At 35.1% G+C, this 17,268-nt stretch overlaps 1 protein-coding gene across 14 annotated transcripts in view; it reads left to right on the plus strand.

The window, feature by feature from the left end:
- LOC131439486 (collagen alpha-1(XVIII) chain) overlaps window positions 1–17,268 on the plus strand; it is an 805,709-nt gene that overhangs the window by 345,235 nt on the left and 443,206 nt on the right. The window contains exon 2 of one of the 14 annotated variants that reach the window (XM_058610563.1): window positions 4,866–7,292. The exons of the other annotated variants lie outside the window; for them this stretch is intronic. Within the exon in view, the coding sequence (XP_058466546.1) occupies window positions 7,143–7,292 (150 nt within the window). The 5' untranslated portion in view covers window positions 4,866–7,142. The remainder of the gene's footprint in view (window positions 1–4,865; window positions 7,293–17,268) is intronic. 14 annotated transcript variants of the gene reach the window in all.

Below are 17,268 nucleotides of genomic sequence, written 5' to 3' on the forward strand. Positions count from 1 at the left end.
AGTTTTTTGCATGAATATTCTTCGGTGTTTTACTTCTCGTGACATTATTTTAATAACCATCGTTTTAAGCGACAATTTGTGATTTTAATCACTCAATACCCTGTAATGTCGAAGCTGCAAATCGGATAGAATTTGAATCTAAACGTGTGACAATCGATATAACATTCCATGAGATGTCAAAGAAAGTTTCAGTTTAGAGTTTACGGTTATTTACGGTACTTCCAGAGCCGGTATTCAGGGACTAGCATAACCCAAAACGATTCGTATGGCCAAAAAATAAATATGACGAAATTGCAATAGTTTTCAGTCCAAATTTAAAGCATTTTAGAAATGTCATCTTCTATATCGGCTTGAATTTTAAAAACTCATCACCCTGTAATTCCAGAATCGGAAATCAGAATCGAGTAAAATTCATTAATTTTACATGGGACCATAAATCCTGTAATTTGAGTTTTTGTTTTTGAAATTCGATTTGTTTAGAAAACGATTCGATACTGAAACCGGAATTCAAAATCAGTGTAGCCAAAGTCAGTTAAATTCACCTGAGGAGTTGTATCGTTTACATTCGATTCAAAATGTTCGAAAATCAGTGCAGACTGACTAAAAACCAGGATTTTTTTTTGTAGAATCTTAAGACCTTTCATTTGAATCTTAGATGGTCCTTAGATTTCATTTGAATCTTAGATCGGTTCAGCCGTCTATGAGAAAAATGAGTTACACTATTTTAATTTCGTTTGATGCTGTAGCTCAGGAACCAGAAGTCGGATCCAGACGTAATTCAGGAACTTTGTTTGGAAGCACTTCTCGTATTAATCTGAGTTTGTAGAAAATGCTTGAGTCATCTCTGAGAAAATTGTGTGAAATTATTTTCCACACACGCATTTGCTTATCTCGACGAACTGATTCGAATGGTATGTGGGTGTTATGTTCTTCCAGCATTCATTACTGTCAGTAGTTCAAATCAATATAATTATGCAATTGTTTTTAACTCGACAATGCTGTTATCTTGGCCATCATCTGATTTCCATATGTTATATTCGAACGATTATGTTGCCAAAAACGAACCGTGCTAAAATCGGTCCGAGGCAAAATTTCATGAAAAAGTATGCTGTACACAGTCTTTTTGTTACTTAGAAACAATTGTATGTGAAAGTATAAAAAATCGTGTTTCACGTTGCTTCCAAGCATTGCTTTGTCATACAGCGCTCAAAATTTCTACTACTGGAATAAGGCGAAAAGTCGCTTACACAAAAATATCGATATCTCCGTTAAAAATGGACGGATTTTAACAATCTATGGCTTGTTGGATAGCTATTACCGTGTCGAATCTAATTCTAAAAACATATTCTGTTTTCAAGGTCGATTGTGACAGATATTGGTAGAAAACTGAAAATTTTTACATAAAGCTTCATATAAATCAAAAAGTAAACATCCGATCTCAAAACCATTCAATAACGTTCAGGGTGACGGGAAGACCCTTCGTTTGCGACTGGTTTGATCAGTATCGGTACAGCCATCTTTGAGATCTCGCCCTCTTAGCTGACAACACACATACAGACACACACACACGGACATTTGCTCAGTTCGTCAAGCTGAATAGATTGTTATATGACACTAGCCACTCCGGGCCTCGGAAAATTTATCTAAAGTTTGAGCGAATTCTATACTTATTTTTTATATTTATAAAAAAAGGTAAAAACCCAAGAAACTTGAGAAAATTGATGAAATTTTAATTGGAATTGATAGAACGATCAATATAATTTAATGTTAGCAGGCGATTCCATGCAAATGTTGGCCATGCGCAAGATCCAATTTTGGCATACTCTCTCTCTCTAACATATCGGCCGGTATTTCACAAATAAATGCTACAATATTGGCTTCCAGTGCGTCAATCGTTGCGGGTTTATCTTTGTAGACTTGAGCCTTAACATGACCCCACAAGAAATAGTCCTAAAGCGTTAAAGCACACAACCTAAGCGGCCAATTGATGGGCCAAAACGTGAGATAAACTGTTAATCGAAGTTGGCTCTCAATTTGGTGATTGTTTCGCGTGCCGTGTGGGATGTGGCACCGTCTTGTTGAAACCACACGTCAGGCATGTTCAATTCTTCCAAAATCGTCAATCATCACACGGTAGCGCTCGCCATTCACAGTAACTTTCCACCCATCGCCACCTTCGAAGTAGTACGGCTCGAAGATACCACCGGCCCATAATCCACACCAAACAATGACTATTTTTGGGATGCATTGGTAGCTCTTGCAATGCTTCTGACTGGTCTTCACTGTGGATGCGGCAATTTTGCTTGTTGGCGTATCCATCCAATCAGAAAAGAGCTTCGTCGCTGAACACAATTTTTCGATAAACACTTTCCTAGCCGAGTATGAATTTTGATAGTAAAATTCAATCATTGGTTCGTTCGTAAGTCGATTCATGATTTAATTATAGACCAAACTGACCAAGTTTGACAATGCCTCAAGACACGATTTACGCGTGATCTGTCAAAAATAGTGTTGCCAAAAAGATACCAGCAAAAAAAACACCCTTTTTAAGATAAGTTGCATAGTTATCATTCGTAACAACGGAAATACTTAAAGATATGTTGCAAAGCATAGAAAATGAACTTTTTCGGTAACACAACAGCTACCAAAAAATATATGAAAGCCATTTGCCATTTAGATACTGATTCCTGTTTCGTCCTGAGAAATTTTGGATGCCTTCATTCTCAACTACAAACGTAGAAGAAATCGTGTAAATTTGCGTCTTCTGAGACAGACGTATTCGAGCAGTAAAAATGACTCCTTTTCACAGATGCACGAACATAAGTTTGATACATTCTGATACATTTTTGAATGCTGAAACAAGCAAGTTTACACGTGTCTTCTTGAAAGGTGGGATATGTTTGACATATATTCAAAGTACATCAGAAAAAAATCTCGAACCACGGTTTTCTCGTTTCTGAATTAAAGCTTGCTTCAGATAGAATTGGAAAAAAGACAATTCCCTGTATTTCAGTTTTTTTATTATTGAATTCAAGATCTTTTTTATACAAATGTAGTGGTTTCTTCATATTTTTAAGAAAAAAATACGGATAAAATTATTCGTCACGGTTTCGAAGGAATTCTCGAATTTTGCCTGTAACACGGCTCATTAGGCGGCGCACACCTTCTTCGTCCATCGTTTTAGCTATCTTGTTCCACCAGGTCGTCATCTGATTGATGTCTTTGATAACCTTTCCCTTTGCCCTGAGTCTCCTCTTCATGATTGCCCAGTATTTCTCAATAGGGCGGAACTGGGGGCAGTTGGGTGGGTTAAGGTTTTTAGGAACAAACTGGACCTCTATCTCTGCATACCATTCTTGAACGACTTTGCTGTAATGACAGCTTGCCATATCTGACCAAAACATTACGCGATGGTCGTGAGATCGAATAAATGGCAAAATTTTTGGAGACACTCTTTTTGGTATAGTTCCCATGTCATTGTCTTATTTGTAACGAAAACTTTCGTTTTGTTTTTGCCACAGCTGCAAATGCCCTGCCAAATCATAAATTTTCTTGCAAATTTGTCGGTAAAAACAAATTTAAATTTGGCTGGAACATTCCCCCGAGCCGTTGTCAAGTAAATTTTTTTACCTGGGATTTGCCCGAAGTCAGCCTTAACATAGGTTTCAATTTTGACCACACTATTCGATACGACTTGATTCCTTCCCGGAGTCGAGTTCTCCTCACGGTACTATGGGCAGCACCGAATTTTCTGGCCAAAATCACGGTCCGATAGATTGGGATTCCGCTTAATCGTCTTCAAAATCTTACCACGCAGTTTCCGATCGACAGTTCCACTCCGACGATTGGCTTGAGGCTTCCGAATCGTCATCAATGTTTCCTTATACCGTTTGATAACGCGCCATACGGTATTTCTGGGCAATTTCGGCTGTTTAGCTAGCCTAGATGCAGACCACAATGGATTTTTCAATTAATTGTGCACAATTTGTTCCCTTATTTCGGCTTCCATGTTCATTGTTTACAAAGTACAGTCGATTTGCGGAATGACAAAAATCATACGTGACAAAATTTCCGACACGTGGGCGCTAAGAACTTCCAAATCCGTCCACCAGGAGCGCCACAATATGAGCAAAAGTTTCTTCCAATTCTAAATGAAGCTAGCTTTATCCTGTAAGTAAAAATAAATTATTGTATATTCCCCGCAGAAGGTTGTGGCAGTTATTTCCGAAAATAACCAACAGTTCCATGGTCCAGCTTCAAGAGCAGTGACCGTCTAGCTAAAGCCCGGGTTGTCAAAATGCGACAGCTGGCTTGCGAAGCCTTACTTCTGAATTCTGAATTTGTTGCAAGAGGTGACGGGGTAGGAAGTGTTTGTGATATGTTTTCTAGAATTGCTTGCAAATTTCATTCGTTTCCAATCCATACCGAAACGACTTTCGAAATGAAAATAAATCAAATGTTGGATTGCTCAACATGATTGCTAACGCTCAAAATATATTCATTCGATGTAACCTGAAACTTTTCCAGGTATCAATCTTTCCTACGTTAGCAAAAGTAACACAACCGGAACAATCTACCGGGTTCTCCACCGGAGTAGAAGTGAAACAATTTTTCGATGGAGACGAACATCGGTATGTAAATTGAGCTCAACCTGATGGTACGGGAAGTGACCCTCGTTCGATCATTTCGGTACCTTGTATCTATCAACTAATCTTCATGCCCAACCCCCCCAACATCGTTCAATCAAGCAAGCAAACGTTAGACCACCGTAAAATTACCTCGTCATCCGTTCCATTGCCAACGTACGGAAAAAACAGCCCCTCGCACTCCCCCACATAACAATCCTAATCAAAGATTTTTTCCAGAATCCTGTGTGAAAACCCAGTAGCCAACAATAAACCTCACTAACAAGGCAAGGTCGAGCAACGGCTAAGACTCGCATCACGTGTTGTCCAGGTGGACGGGATTGCGCCAAAAGAAAAAAAAACAGCCCACAGAAAATCTAATAGAAAATCATACAAGGAAAACGGTAACGGTAGCAAAGCCTAAACGTGACCGAATTTTGGCTGTCAAACAGAAGTCCACCTCCCCTCTCAGTAGTTCGGAACGGTGTAATTAGCATAATTAAATAAATCCCAGCCTAGTGCGAGTCCAGCCCTCGAAACTGGAGGATTGAAGGAAACCCGAGACTAGAACTGAACCTGGACGAATCTTTCAAGTGAAGTGAAACAAGAGAAAGAAACGGAACGGAAAACTTCACAACGTAGACTAACTGGATGAAAGTCAATCGTTAGCAAGTTTCTGTTTTTTTTTTTCTTCCGTTCGTGTCCTGGGGTTTGCCTGGTTCGGGTTCGGAGTGTAGGACTGCGGTTTTTTTCCCGCTCACCGAAGGAAGTGATTGATTTTTCGGCTTTGCCGATTTGACACGTGCAGCTGCGCATTTGGGGGTGGTGGGGAAGGGTGGCCCATATCCGGCACGCCGGAGTGATTTTTTTGCTCCTGATTTCACCAATCCGGGAGACTCGCGTGATTCCGTTAAAAGTTCGGTCGTAAATCGCGTAACTGTGCGTTCGGGCGGACGTTTATGGATCGTTAAAAGTTGCGCCCCGAAACAGGTCGGAACATCCGACGGGGGTGAGGAAAGGAAATCAATACGTTCTGTGATATTGTTGAAGACGAAATTTACGAGTCTAAAGTGAGCTAATGGTGGTGAATGTCAATTAAAGCGACGCGAAAGGACTCGAGTATTTTTATGTGTGTTGGAAATTTAACCGAGTTGGAAATTGTACCATTACTATGCATATGACCTGTTAAACTAGGAGTTATTTATAGTGAAATTTTTGTTCTCTCGTTAAGCTAATTGTTGGAAATTTGTCACAATAATTGACTGCTGCAGTGAAGGCAGGCGATAAGAAACGGGAAACTTAATTAAATAGTTTCCATTAGGCGAAATATTTCTTTGCACAGTCCTCAGATTCCAAGTTAGTTTTTGGAAGAAAGCCAAATTCCTCAAATCAAACAGAGTCAGATGTGATCAGCTGCAGGAGGACGTTTCATTCTAGAACAAACAAACAAACAAACAAACAAGTGGGAAAATGTGCGTTCATTAATCAGTCGCTTGAATGTTGTGCCACCCCATTCAAAAACGAAAAAAAAACAACAAAACAGGAATAGGTGGTAAAGTATAAACGACCCGAAGAAAAAGTGTTATTACTCTGAGACACGATAGCCGTAATCGGTTGGTTCGACTACCCATCGCCGGGGTTCTGATGGGAAGAAAGTGAAGAAAAAACTTCCCTCCGTCTCCTTTCGGCTCTACACCTCAAGCAAGCAAGCAAGCACAAACCGGAAGTGAATTGAAAGTGATTGAATGGTGGTTCGTCTCCAAACCCAACCGACTGGCAAACGGCACCCACGCGTCCTGTCCTGTCCTACGAGTGAAGCAAAAAGCTGGTGAAAAATTACCCGCCCGAAGGTGAACGTGTCGCTTGATTCGATCCCATCAATTTGCCTGGTAGGGTAGGGGGAAAAAATAATGTGAAATATATTCAGCCGAGCCCAGTTCCGGCCCCAAAACGGAGGACGGTACATCATGCGGAACGGAAAATGAAGAAAAATATTGAATTTATGCTATTTGCTTTATCAATCGATGAATAATTGCGGAATAAATTTGCAATCCGGAAAAATAAAACCGGAGACAGCTCAGCACGGCTAACATTTCGTAATCCGACCGAAGTCGAATCCGATGAAACAGGTCTCCCGATGAAACGCAAATATTGAATGTTCGCAGTGCAAATGCCAGATCAATCAATTAAAGACCGATTTTCCATGCGCCTTAATTAATGTGAGGCAGGTGACCGAGTGCGAATTAATTACGCTCGGTACCCCCAATAGAGCGACATCGACGGCTCGACTGGTGGAATCCCGATAGTTGACAATTAATCATACCCTACTAAACTGATCCATATCGACGCGAGTGCGGAAAAAAACCTGTATTGAAAATATCTTCATATCAATTAAAATCCTGTGCAAACTCAAACTGACAAACTCACACACACACATATCGTGATATTGACAAAAGAAGACCTGAGTGAATATAAAAAAAAAATCTAGAACGTTACATCATCACAAACAGCGCAAACATGGCTATGGTAGTATCGGGTCGGGCCAAAGCAGTTATCGCGGCCTTCGTGTGCTTCTTCCTGCTGGGTATCGTCCTGGTCACCGGTTCCACCAAGGGTTGGTTCGTTCCGGTGCGCTATCAGAACGAGCGGGTCGCCGCCAGAATACAGGTAAGTGGTGACAGAGACTGTCTCTATCGTAATTACTTCATACCGGGAAAATACAGCTCGGCTCCTTTGGGATTTGGTACTCCTGTCGAAGAGTGCCCAGCAATTTAAGCTCATCCGGAAATGTTATTAAATTTTCAACAACCGATCATCGAGGACATAGTTGCTGAGGTTGATCCAAAGGCAACACGGCGCAGTTTGCAGCAGCCAATTTCAGTTCGTTGCGAAAAGTTAGCGCTAGTGGAAGAAGAAGGATGAATTTTTTAAGGGGTTAAAAAAACATAAAAACTGAAGAACCAAAAAATGAATGGAACTAAATCGATTTTCTCGGTGCTGGATAGTACCTGTTATCCCAGCAGACCGTGTGGCCTCCGGTGGCAAAGAATATAAATAAGAATAGATCCAACGGGTTTCTGTTTCCATGTCGTAAAAAGAAACAAATGCTGAAATCTCTCTTTTCCTACTTCCAGCTACTAGATACGATTTATTAATTTAAATCAGTTTTTGCAATGACTGAGTGAAAACATATATTGAAGAGGCCAAATCAATGAAAAACTTACAGAAAAGATTTTTTTTTTGAAAAAGATACGCTTAGAGATAAGAATCAAACCTCCGTTCTTATACGGAGTGCATAAGCCTTGTGATTGTGTGTTTTAGAGCTGTGTCCATCACAAGGGTTAGGGTGGCAAAATGGTAGCGCGTATACACTGAATGCATAAAAACGCAGGTACGAATCCTGTCTCTGAGCGTGCCTTTTTCCAAAATATCATCTTTTCTGTAAGTTTTTCATTCATTTGGCTTCTCCAATATATATTCCCACTCAGTCATTACTAGTTCGTTATTTTGTTATTGTTACATGCAGTGTTGGTGATTGCCGAAAATTTGACAGAAGCTGCTATATTGCTATCTATATTGTATACAACATTTTCAATCCGGTAGAAGATGCTACAAGAAATCGTGTCTCTCAATGCATGAACCGTGAGAGAATTTGTCTATATTCCTTCGCTCCACTTCATACTCTGAGTATTTCACGGCCTTTAAAAAAATTTACAGTCTGGTAATGATCCTTGCTGTGTGAAATTTCCGCAAGTTGACAATTATCGCAGAAAATCGAATCAATGATTCGACTTTATGTTTCTCATACTAGGTTGCAATATTTCAAAATCCTTGTGTGGAGCATTCACATACATTTTCATAGACACAACTTATATAAAGGTTATATGCACATAGTTAGAATAAGCGGCAATAGTAAAATGATTCTATCGCAATTATCAACTGCCCATATAGAACTTGATTCTCAGAAATGTCATCGAGAGAAATTCGCTCTCGTACTGGTGTCTATTCTATGTTAAATGAGCCATGCCGGGTTTTTGTTGTTGCGATGATTTCCGTCTCTCTTTGATGGCACTGATTCAATCGTTAAAGAGTTGCCAGTAAACGTTCATTGATACGATAAAAGCCATCCTTGGTTACATGTATGTTTATCTAAAAAAAATGGGCAACAAACTGTTTTCACTAATGTCATTTACTAAGGCTTTTCAAAAGAATTTGTTGTTATCCAATTCTAAGAAATCTTAAACGGATAGATAGGAATCAGCTTCCTCGAAAATCCAATTACTGTTCATGTCAACACTTAAAAATATAAACATTAGTATTAAAAATAAATATAAACATTAGCGGTTCGAATTGAACTGACGAGTTTTGCATAAAGCAGTTCAACTTGAACTGCTATGCACTGATGAGTCAAAAACGAAACGTAAACATATCAAAATCGGTTATGTGCCCTAGCACAAACTTTGGCTAACCCCTGAATGATAAACATTAAATATTCTTCCGAGAATTCCGGCTATCAAATTTATATAATCAGTCTAACGATATATTTTGTTTTCGTGACAAATACAGCGTGTGTCACCCAGACCGCACATTCTTAAATGACTAATAATTCCGCCATATTTCAGTCAATTTTGGAAAAGGTCAAAAAGTCAGTTTTGAAAAAGCGGTCGTTTTTTTTTAACATTTTGCATTGTATTTGACAACATTTCGGACAAAATAGCCGCGATTTCCGCTGTGATATTACCTTTTGATTCTTCAATAGTCTTCGGTTTGCAAGTATATACCTTACTCTTCAAATAGTCCCACCCAAAAGGAATTGTTTTGGCGGAAGGTTCATATTTTGACGTGAATACGTCTTAATTTACTATGGGGCGTCTTTTCAGAAGTAAAAATATCAATAAACTCAAAATGAAGTTTTCTAAATTGTTTGGAATGAGCGAGCATGAAGGTGAAATTCAGTGCCAAAATAAGACTTAAAATTTCTACTGCATGAACTGAACGAATCATCGCACAAAGCGTATAGTGCAAAACCGACAAATAGAAATACCGAATACTTTTAGTTATTGAGTTCAACGGGGGCTTACGACCGTTTTGTTCATTACACACAGGAAAAAAAAACTGAATTTTACAGGTGACTTAAATCCTCATACGATGTAATTCATAAAGACCCAATTTGGTATATGACATAAAATTTCATTTGAAATGACTTAATGTTAGATTAACATGAATTTTACTGGTTTCTATTGTAACTTGCTGTAACTGTAACTTCTGCCAGCAGGTGCGACAATATGCATTTAAATGCACCTTCTACCATCCAAGCAGATGTATCCCTCTGTGGCTCATACGGTTAACGAACGTACTTTGTGATCCAATGATTCTTGGTTCAAGTCGCGCGGCAGTCGCAATAAGTATTATTTTTTTTTGTTTCAATGAATTTCATATTACGGAAATGAAGACACAATATTGAATGTTCTTCCACGTAAATTTGCGTGAACTGCGACGCTCCATTTATGTGCATCTAATAAGCTGCCATGAAATTCATTGAAATAAAAAAAGAATACTTATAACAACCGCCGCGAGTTGAACCGAGAATCATTGGATCGCAAGTACGTCTGTTAATCGACTGAGCCACAGAAGCATGCATCTGCTTGGCTGGTAAAAAGTGCATTTAAATTCATACGCACCTGCTAGTAGAACGCAAGTTACAGTCGATACCAGTAAAATTCAAGCTCATCTAACATTAAGTCATTACAAATAAATTTTTCCGTCATTTGACAAATTAAGTCTTTATGAATTACATCGTATGAGGGATTAAGTCACCTTTAAAATTCAAATTTTTTTGGAGTGTGTTGTAAAACAGGCACTAGAGACACGTTTGTGTATATTGTTAAGGACGGTCAAAATAACGGACTAAATGTCATTCAATTAATAACCAAACTGCTCTTATAATTGATATTCTCGTCAATGGCGAAATTGTTTGTTCTACAGACCAAAATCTTTGGCATGGTGATCATACTTTACCTAACTGATTTCAACTATGCATAATTTCATTAAAAAAATTTATTACAAATTCTATTCAATTTAAGTCGTTACAATTTTGTCAAAATTTAACCACAATTTAGTTGAAATTTTGCTACAATTACAATACAAAACTGTTATAAACGTTTTGTAACACTTTCGTCTCAACTTTTTTTTTTACAATTATGCTTCTATTCGATTACAAATTTGTTTACTTTCGTTTCGATTTTTTCCGACTTCGTTACTGTTCGATCTTGAAAACTTGTGGAACATTTATGATGATTTGGTTGTATTTAGTAAGAGCTTCTTAACTACTCCGTCAAAAATCCGAAAATTTTCGTGAATTTAAAAACAACTTACAACAAGTTATTAAAAACATTGTCACAATTTTTTAACAGTTTTGTAACAACTTTTTAATTATTTTGTAGCTATTTTGTAACAATTTGTAACAATTTTGTATTATTTTTGAGCAATTTCGTAATAAATTCATTACAATTCAACAACAGTTTTGTTATAATTTTGTAACAATTTTGTAAGAATTTTGAAATAATTTTGTAACAATTTTGTAACAAATTTGTAACTATTTTGCATAAGTTTCGTTACAATTTTGTAACAGTTTTGTAACAATTCTGTAACAATTTTGTAATAATTTAGAAGCAGAACATTTTTATGTAACAATATTGTAACAATTTTGAAACAATTTTTAAAACATTGTCTGATCATGACATATTTTTGAAAACTTGAGACAATTCGGATGTAAGGTTTATGTATTATGATTTTTATGTAACAATTTTGCAACAATTTGGTTAAATTTCATAACAATTTTGTTGAGATTTTGTAACAATTTTGTAGCAAGTTTGTAACAATTTTGTAACAATTTTGCATAAATCACGTTAAAATTTTGTAACAATTTTGTAACAATTCTGTAACAATTTTGTGATAATTGAGTAACAATACATTTTTATGTACCAATTTTGTAACAATTTTGTAACAATTTTGAAAAAATTTTATGAAAATTGTCTGGGTTAGCGCCTGATCTTGACATATATTTGAAAACTTGAGACAATTCAGATGTTAAGTTTCATTTTTATGTAACAATTTTGTTAAAATTTTGGTAAAATTTTGTAACAATTTTATTAAAATTTTGTAACAATTTTGTAGCAAGTTTTAAACAATTTTGTAACAATCTTGTAACAATTCTTCAACAATTTTGTTACAATTTTGTAACAATTTTGTAACAATTTTGTAACAAATTTGTAACAATTTATTAACAATTTTGTAACTATCTTGCTTAAATTTCGTTACAATTTTGTAACAATTTTGTAATTTAGTTTTGTTACCAGTTGGTAACAATTTGTCAAAATTTTGTATCAATTTGGTAACAATATTACAACTCGTTTGTTATAATTCTCTTATAATTTTTATCCTTTTTGTGACATATTTGAAACAATTGTGTTAAAATTCTGTAACCGTTTTGTAACAATTTTTGTATCAATTTTGTATCAATTTTGTAACAATTTTGTACAATTTTGTATCAATTTTGTAACAATTTTGTAACAATTTTGTAACAATTTTGTAACAATTTAGTAACATTATTGTAACAATTTTGTAACAATTTTGTAACAATTTTGTAACAATTTTCTTAACAATTTTTTTTAACAATTTTGTAACAATTTTGTAACAATTCGGTAACAATTTAGTAACAGTTTTGTTATAATTTTGAAATAATTTTGTAACAATTTTGTAACAATTTTGTACAATTTTGTATCAATTTTGTAACAATTTTGTAAAAAATTTTTAACAATTTTGTATCATTTTTGTAACAATTTTGTAACAATTTTGTAACAATTTTGTAACAATTTTGTAACAATTTTGTAACAATTTGGTAACAATTTAGTAACAGTTTTGTTATAATTTTGAAAAAATTTTGTATCAATTTTGTAACAATTTCGTACAATTTTGTATCAATTTTGTAACAATTTTGTAACAATTTTGTAACATTTTTGTAACAATTTTGTAACAATTTTGTAACAATTTTGTAACAATTTTGTAACAATTTTGTCACAATTTTGTAACAATTTTGTAACAATTTTGTAACAATTTTGTAAAAATTTTGTAACATTTTTGTTATTATTCTGTAATAATTTTTTAACAATTTTGGAACAATTTTATAACAATTTTGTAACAATTTTGTATCAATTTTGTAACAATTTTGTAATAATTTTGTAATAATTTTGTAATAATTTTGTCATCATTTTGTAACAATTTTGTATCGATTTTTGAACAATTTTGTAACAAATTTGTAATAATTTTATATCAATTTTGCAACAATTTTTTAACAATTTTGTAACAATTTTGTAACAATTTTGTAAAAATTTTGTAACAATTTTGTAACAATTTTGTAACAATTTTGTAACAATTTTGCTACAATTTTGTATCAATTTTGTAACGATTTTGCTGCAATTTTGTAACTATCTCGTAACGATTTTGTGACAATGTTGTAACAATTTTGCAACAATGTTGTAACAATTATGCAACATTTTTGTAACACTTATGTAACAAATTTTGTAATAATTTTGTAACAATTTTGTAACAATTTCGTAACAATTTTGTAACAATTTTGCAATAATTTTGTAACAATTTTGTAGTAATTTTGCAACAATTTTGAAACAATTTTATAACAATTTTGCCACATTTGTGTGACCAATTTATATCAATTTAGTAACAATTTTGTAATTTTTTTATCAATTTATTAATTTTTAGTTGCTTTGACGTAAAGTCGCCATATAACTAAGTTCAGGTTCTTGCAATGATTGAGTGGAAACTTATATTGGAGAAGCCAAATGAATGAAAATCTTGATTTTTTGGAAAATTGATACGCTCAGAGACAGGACTCGAACCTGCATTCTTATGCATTCCGTGCATATGCGCTACCATTTCGCCACCCTAAGCATCACAAGGCTTAGCTCTAAAACACGACTGGGCCTGATAGAGCGTATATCGAACATGGTCTACATCCTAGCCGTCTCACGACCATTAGCATACATTAAAACATCTTTTCTGTGCATTATACACAAGACTTCTCACTCAATACCTATTTTCCGTTTAAGCACTGAGTAGGAAAGTGTATTTATAATCGCTTGTCACCTTCTCTACTGGTACCAATCGTTGGGTGGATATCGTCAGCGACAGAGCCTGTGAAGGTTGTATTGATAGTATGCCCTTTCCTACCAGAAGCAGATTGTTACGAATCATCTTATTTGTTCAGTTTTTCATTAATTTTCTTCTCCAATATATGTTTCCACTCAACCATTGCAAAAACTGCACTTTGTAATGATTTTGTAATAACTTTGTAATAATTTTGAAATAATTGTGTAATAATTTAGAAAAATTTTTGAAATAATTCTGTAACAATTTTGTTGCAATTTTGAACTCTTTTGTAACAATTTTGTTACAATTTTCTGGGTTGACATGATGTGACAAATTTTTGAAAACTTGAGACAATTCAGATGTAAAGTTTCATTTTTATGTCTCAATTTTGTAATAATTTTGTATTCTGTAAAAACTTTGAAACAAGTTTGTAACAATCTTGTAACAATTTTGTAACAATTTTGCAACAATTTTGTATCATTTTTGTATCAATTTTGCAACAATTTTTAAACAATTTTTTTTAAATTTTGTAACAATTTTGTAGTAACTTGGAGAAAATTTAAGGGATTCGCGCCTGATCATGACAATGTTTTGAAATTTTGAGACAATTTGGATGTAACGTAGGAAGAGTTTCGGGATATTTTATTAAAAATTCCAAAATATTTCGCAGATTTCAAACAACTTTAAAAAACCAATACTAATAGAAAATGTTATTATTTAGTCAAAGTTTTACTATTTATTAAGCGACAGTTTTGGGTCAAATTACCATCGTTTTTAGCAACAACACATACGCGTAGTTATTTGTTAGCTTGCAGTAAGTATTTGAAAAAAAAACGGGACCGTTTAGAAACAATTAAGGAAATTCAATAAAAAAATTAGCTTTAATTTTTTGATAGTTTTGGAAAAATGCTTTGACTGAAAGAAAGTTGTAATTTCGATTGACAATCATGAATTTGTGTTAAACGAATTTTATGGTAATTGTTAATACAATTACTTATTTTTTTCTGTGACAATTCTGTTGGGACATTTTTATTGTTTGTGTGGAAAATTTGTACACCCCTATTCTGTATTTCGATCGAATCGGATTTTTTTCGAACGAATATAAAAATTATCATTCTGTAATTCGATCGAGTGATGTTTTGTGTGGAGAACTCGAGCTCGATCGAGCTACAGGATGCAAAATTTCGTATTCGATCGCAACAATCCGATTCGAACGAAATACTGAATCGGGGTGGTAATCATTTTCTTCAGGGATTTTTAAAACAATTCAAAACAAAAGCAAAGTCCTGGCATTACTTTCCTTTTGTGGAATTTGGCCTTTCTGTTTCATCAACAGACTTCGCAGCCGATTCTTAGTGTACAGAATCATTGCATAGCTAGTACTATGGATCCTACTGACACTAAGAACCCTTCCAGGTCGTGGCTCGAAAATACGACAACTGGCTTGTAAGACCAGCGCCCTATGCATTGAACCACCAACCCGGGCCAAAAAAACAATTCTACTGCAATTTCGTGATAAATCCGTAACATTTGTATCAATTTTGTGATCGTTACAAAAGGGCTTTGAGATTTGGTTGTGAAACATTGAAGACGATTTGCCTTTTATTTCGTGACTATTGAAAATTAACTTTTTGACAATAGGTTTATTAATTCATTGTAAAGCATGGAATCAGCTCCACGTTTTCAAAAACCCTGACGAAGAAATTTATAAGAGATTAGTTTCTTTAGTTGAGCGTCTTAGTAGAATACATTATGGAATAAAAATCCGATAAAAACTACGTTGTAATTTTACTATTTTTTCTTGAATTCAGGACAGATAAGTATGATGTCTTCAGTGTCTGAATCCAAAACGACTGTTTTCTATTTCAAACACTGAAGAAGACTATAAATAGAAGACAATATACGTATTTATCCAGAATACGAGGGGATGGAGGAATCGATTTTTAGTTTATGAAGATAAATTGATAAACAAATTACAGAACCGAAAACTTTCGGAAAAAATACCCAAGAAGCGGTATTCGATCCTACAAATATTTACGTTATGCTACTCGATAATTGAAAGTTATTACTAGTGCCAATTTATTAGAGATTGTTGGACCAGCCCTTACAAACTTAATGTTAAATACAAATACTTGCTTCTTTCATGAGTTGCCGATGAACTTTTATCCAGTCCGGAGTGATTGTTTCGTGAGTTTGGTCAAATAAGTCCTAAAAATCGAACAATCTTCAAAACTACACAGCAAATAGTTAAATGCGTTTAGGTTCTATAAATTCCTTCTGATGTAGACACTGGAAGAGTCTTCAATCGAAATTCAGCACTATAAAGAAAACTTAAAAGTATAATATGAAAGTTTTACTCTCTGGTCTCTCTTCAAATGTCGAATATAATATGAAAGTTTTGTTCACACAATTTGTGGGTTGAAATTAGGAATTTTTTAAACAAGAAAGTAAAGCCATTTCGTTTAAGATGGGTCATAAAAGAAACTCGGAAAAATTTCAATAAATTATTCATTGTGATCACTTTCGCGAGAAATGCTTTAACTTCATTGGACATTTTTGGCGTAACATAGGGGAAGCAGGGGGAACAAAATTAAATGAATTCGTTTTACTTTTCGTTAAAATTTTAAACATAGAACAGTGGAGACTTACAGTAGGAAACAAAAAATGTGTTTTACACTATTTTAAAGTAATTTTATTTAATACCCATCATTCCCTAAAGACACACACACACACACAAGGGCAAACTCCGTCCTGCTCGGAACAGATACTTTCCTCCGGGCACTACAATTTATTCCTCTGTGCCACGCAAAGTGCAACAAGGCGAGAGGTGGAAAAACTTTTCCACGACGAGTCCCGCCAACCAGCCAACCGTTGCTTCAGTTTTCGAGCAGTGTTTAATTTCGAAAAGGTACATTAAATATTAAAATGAGCAAAGAAGCACATTTTCGTGTCGCACCTTTGCCATACCTCAAATCCAGAACAGCGCGCCTGAATACGAATTCATTTTTTTTTTTGGTTCTTCTTCTTCTTCTATCCTACCCGGTGATGAAAATGGTCTGTTTATCTATCTTAGGTTGTGTATTTATAGCCAACCAAATTTACCTGAAAGCCAAAACAGTCCGTATTAGCAGCAAATATTCTGTATATCTCGTGGAAAATCGAGCTTTCTTCGAGGCACAGAATGAACCATTCTTTCGAAGGTCATCCCGGTTACGATCCGTAGGGTGGGAAAGGGGAGGTAGGGTGGATTGGGACCGTTTCCATTTCCGTGTGGCTTTTCACCGTCGAGTGGCAAAGGGTTGCAGGTAAGTAGGAAAATCTGATAGCATCCGAACGGATAAGCCGGGATCGAATTTTCGGAACAATATCAGCGACCAAATCGGTGAAATAAACGGTACGTAGGAAGAGAGAAAAAAATCGAAAAGATGAGCTTATGTGGGTGGGAATCCGTTTCTCGTCCCAGCAGACACCATTATTA

The sequence above is a fragment of the Malaya genurostris genome, chromosome 3 (assembly GCF_030247185.1).
Source record: "Malaya genurostris strain Urasoe2022 chromosome 3, Malgen_1.1, whole genome shotgun sequence".
Classification (NCBI taxonomy): domain Eukaryota; kingdom Metazoa; phylum Arthropoda; class Insecta; order Diptera; family Culicidae; genus Malaya; species Malaya genurostris.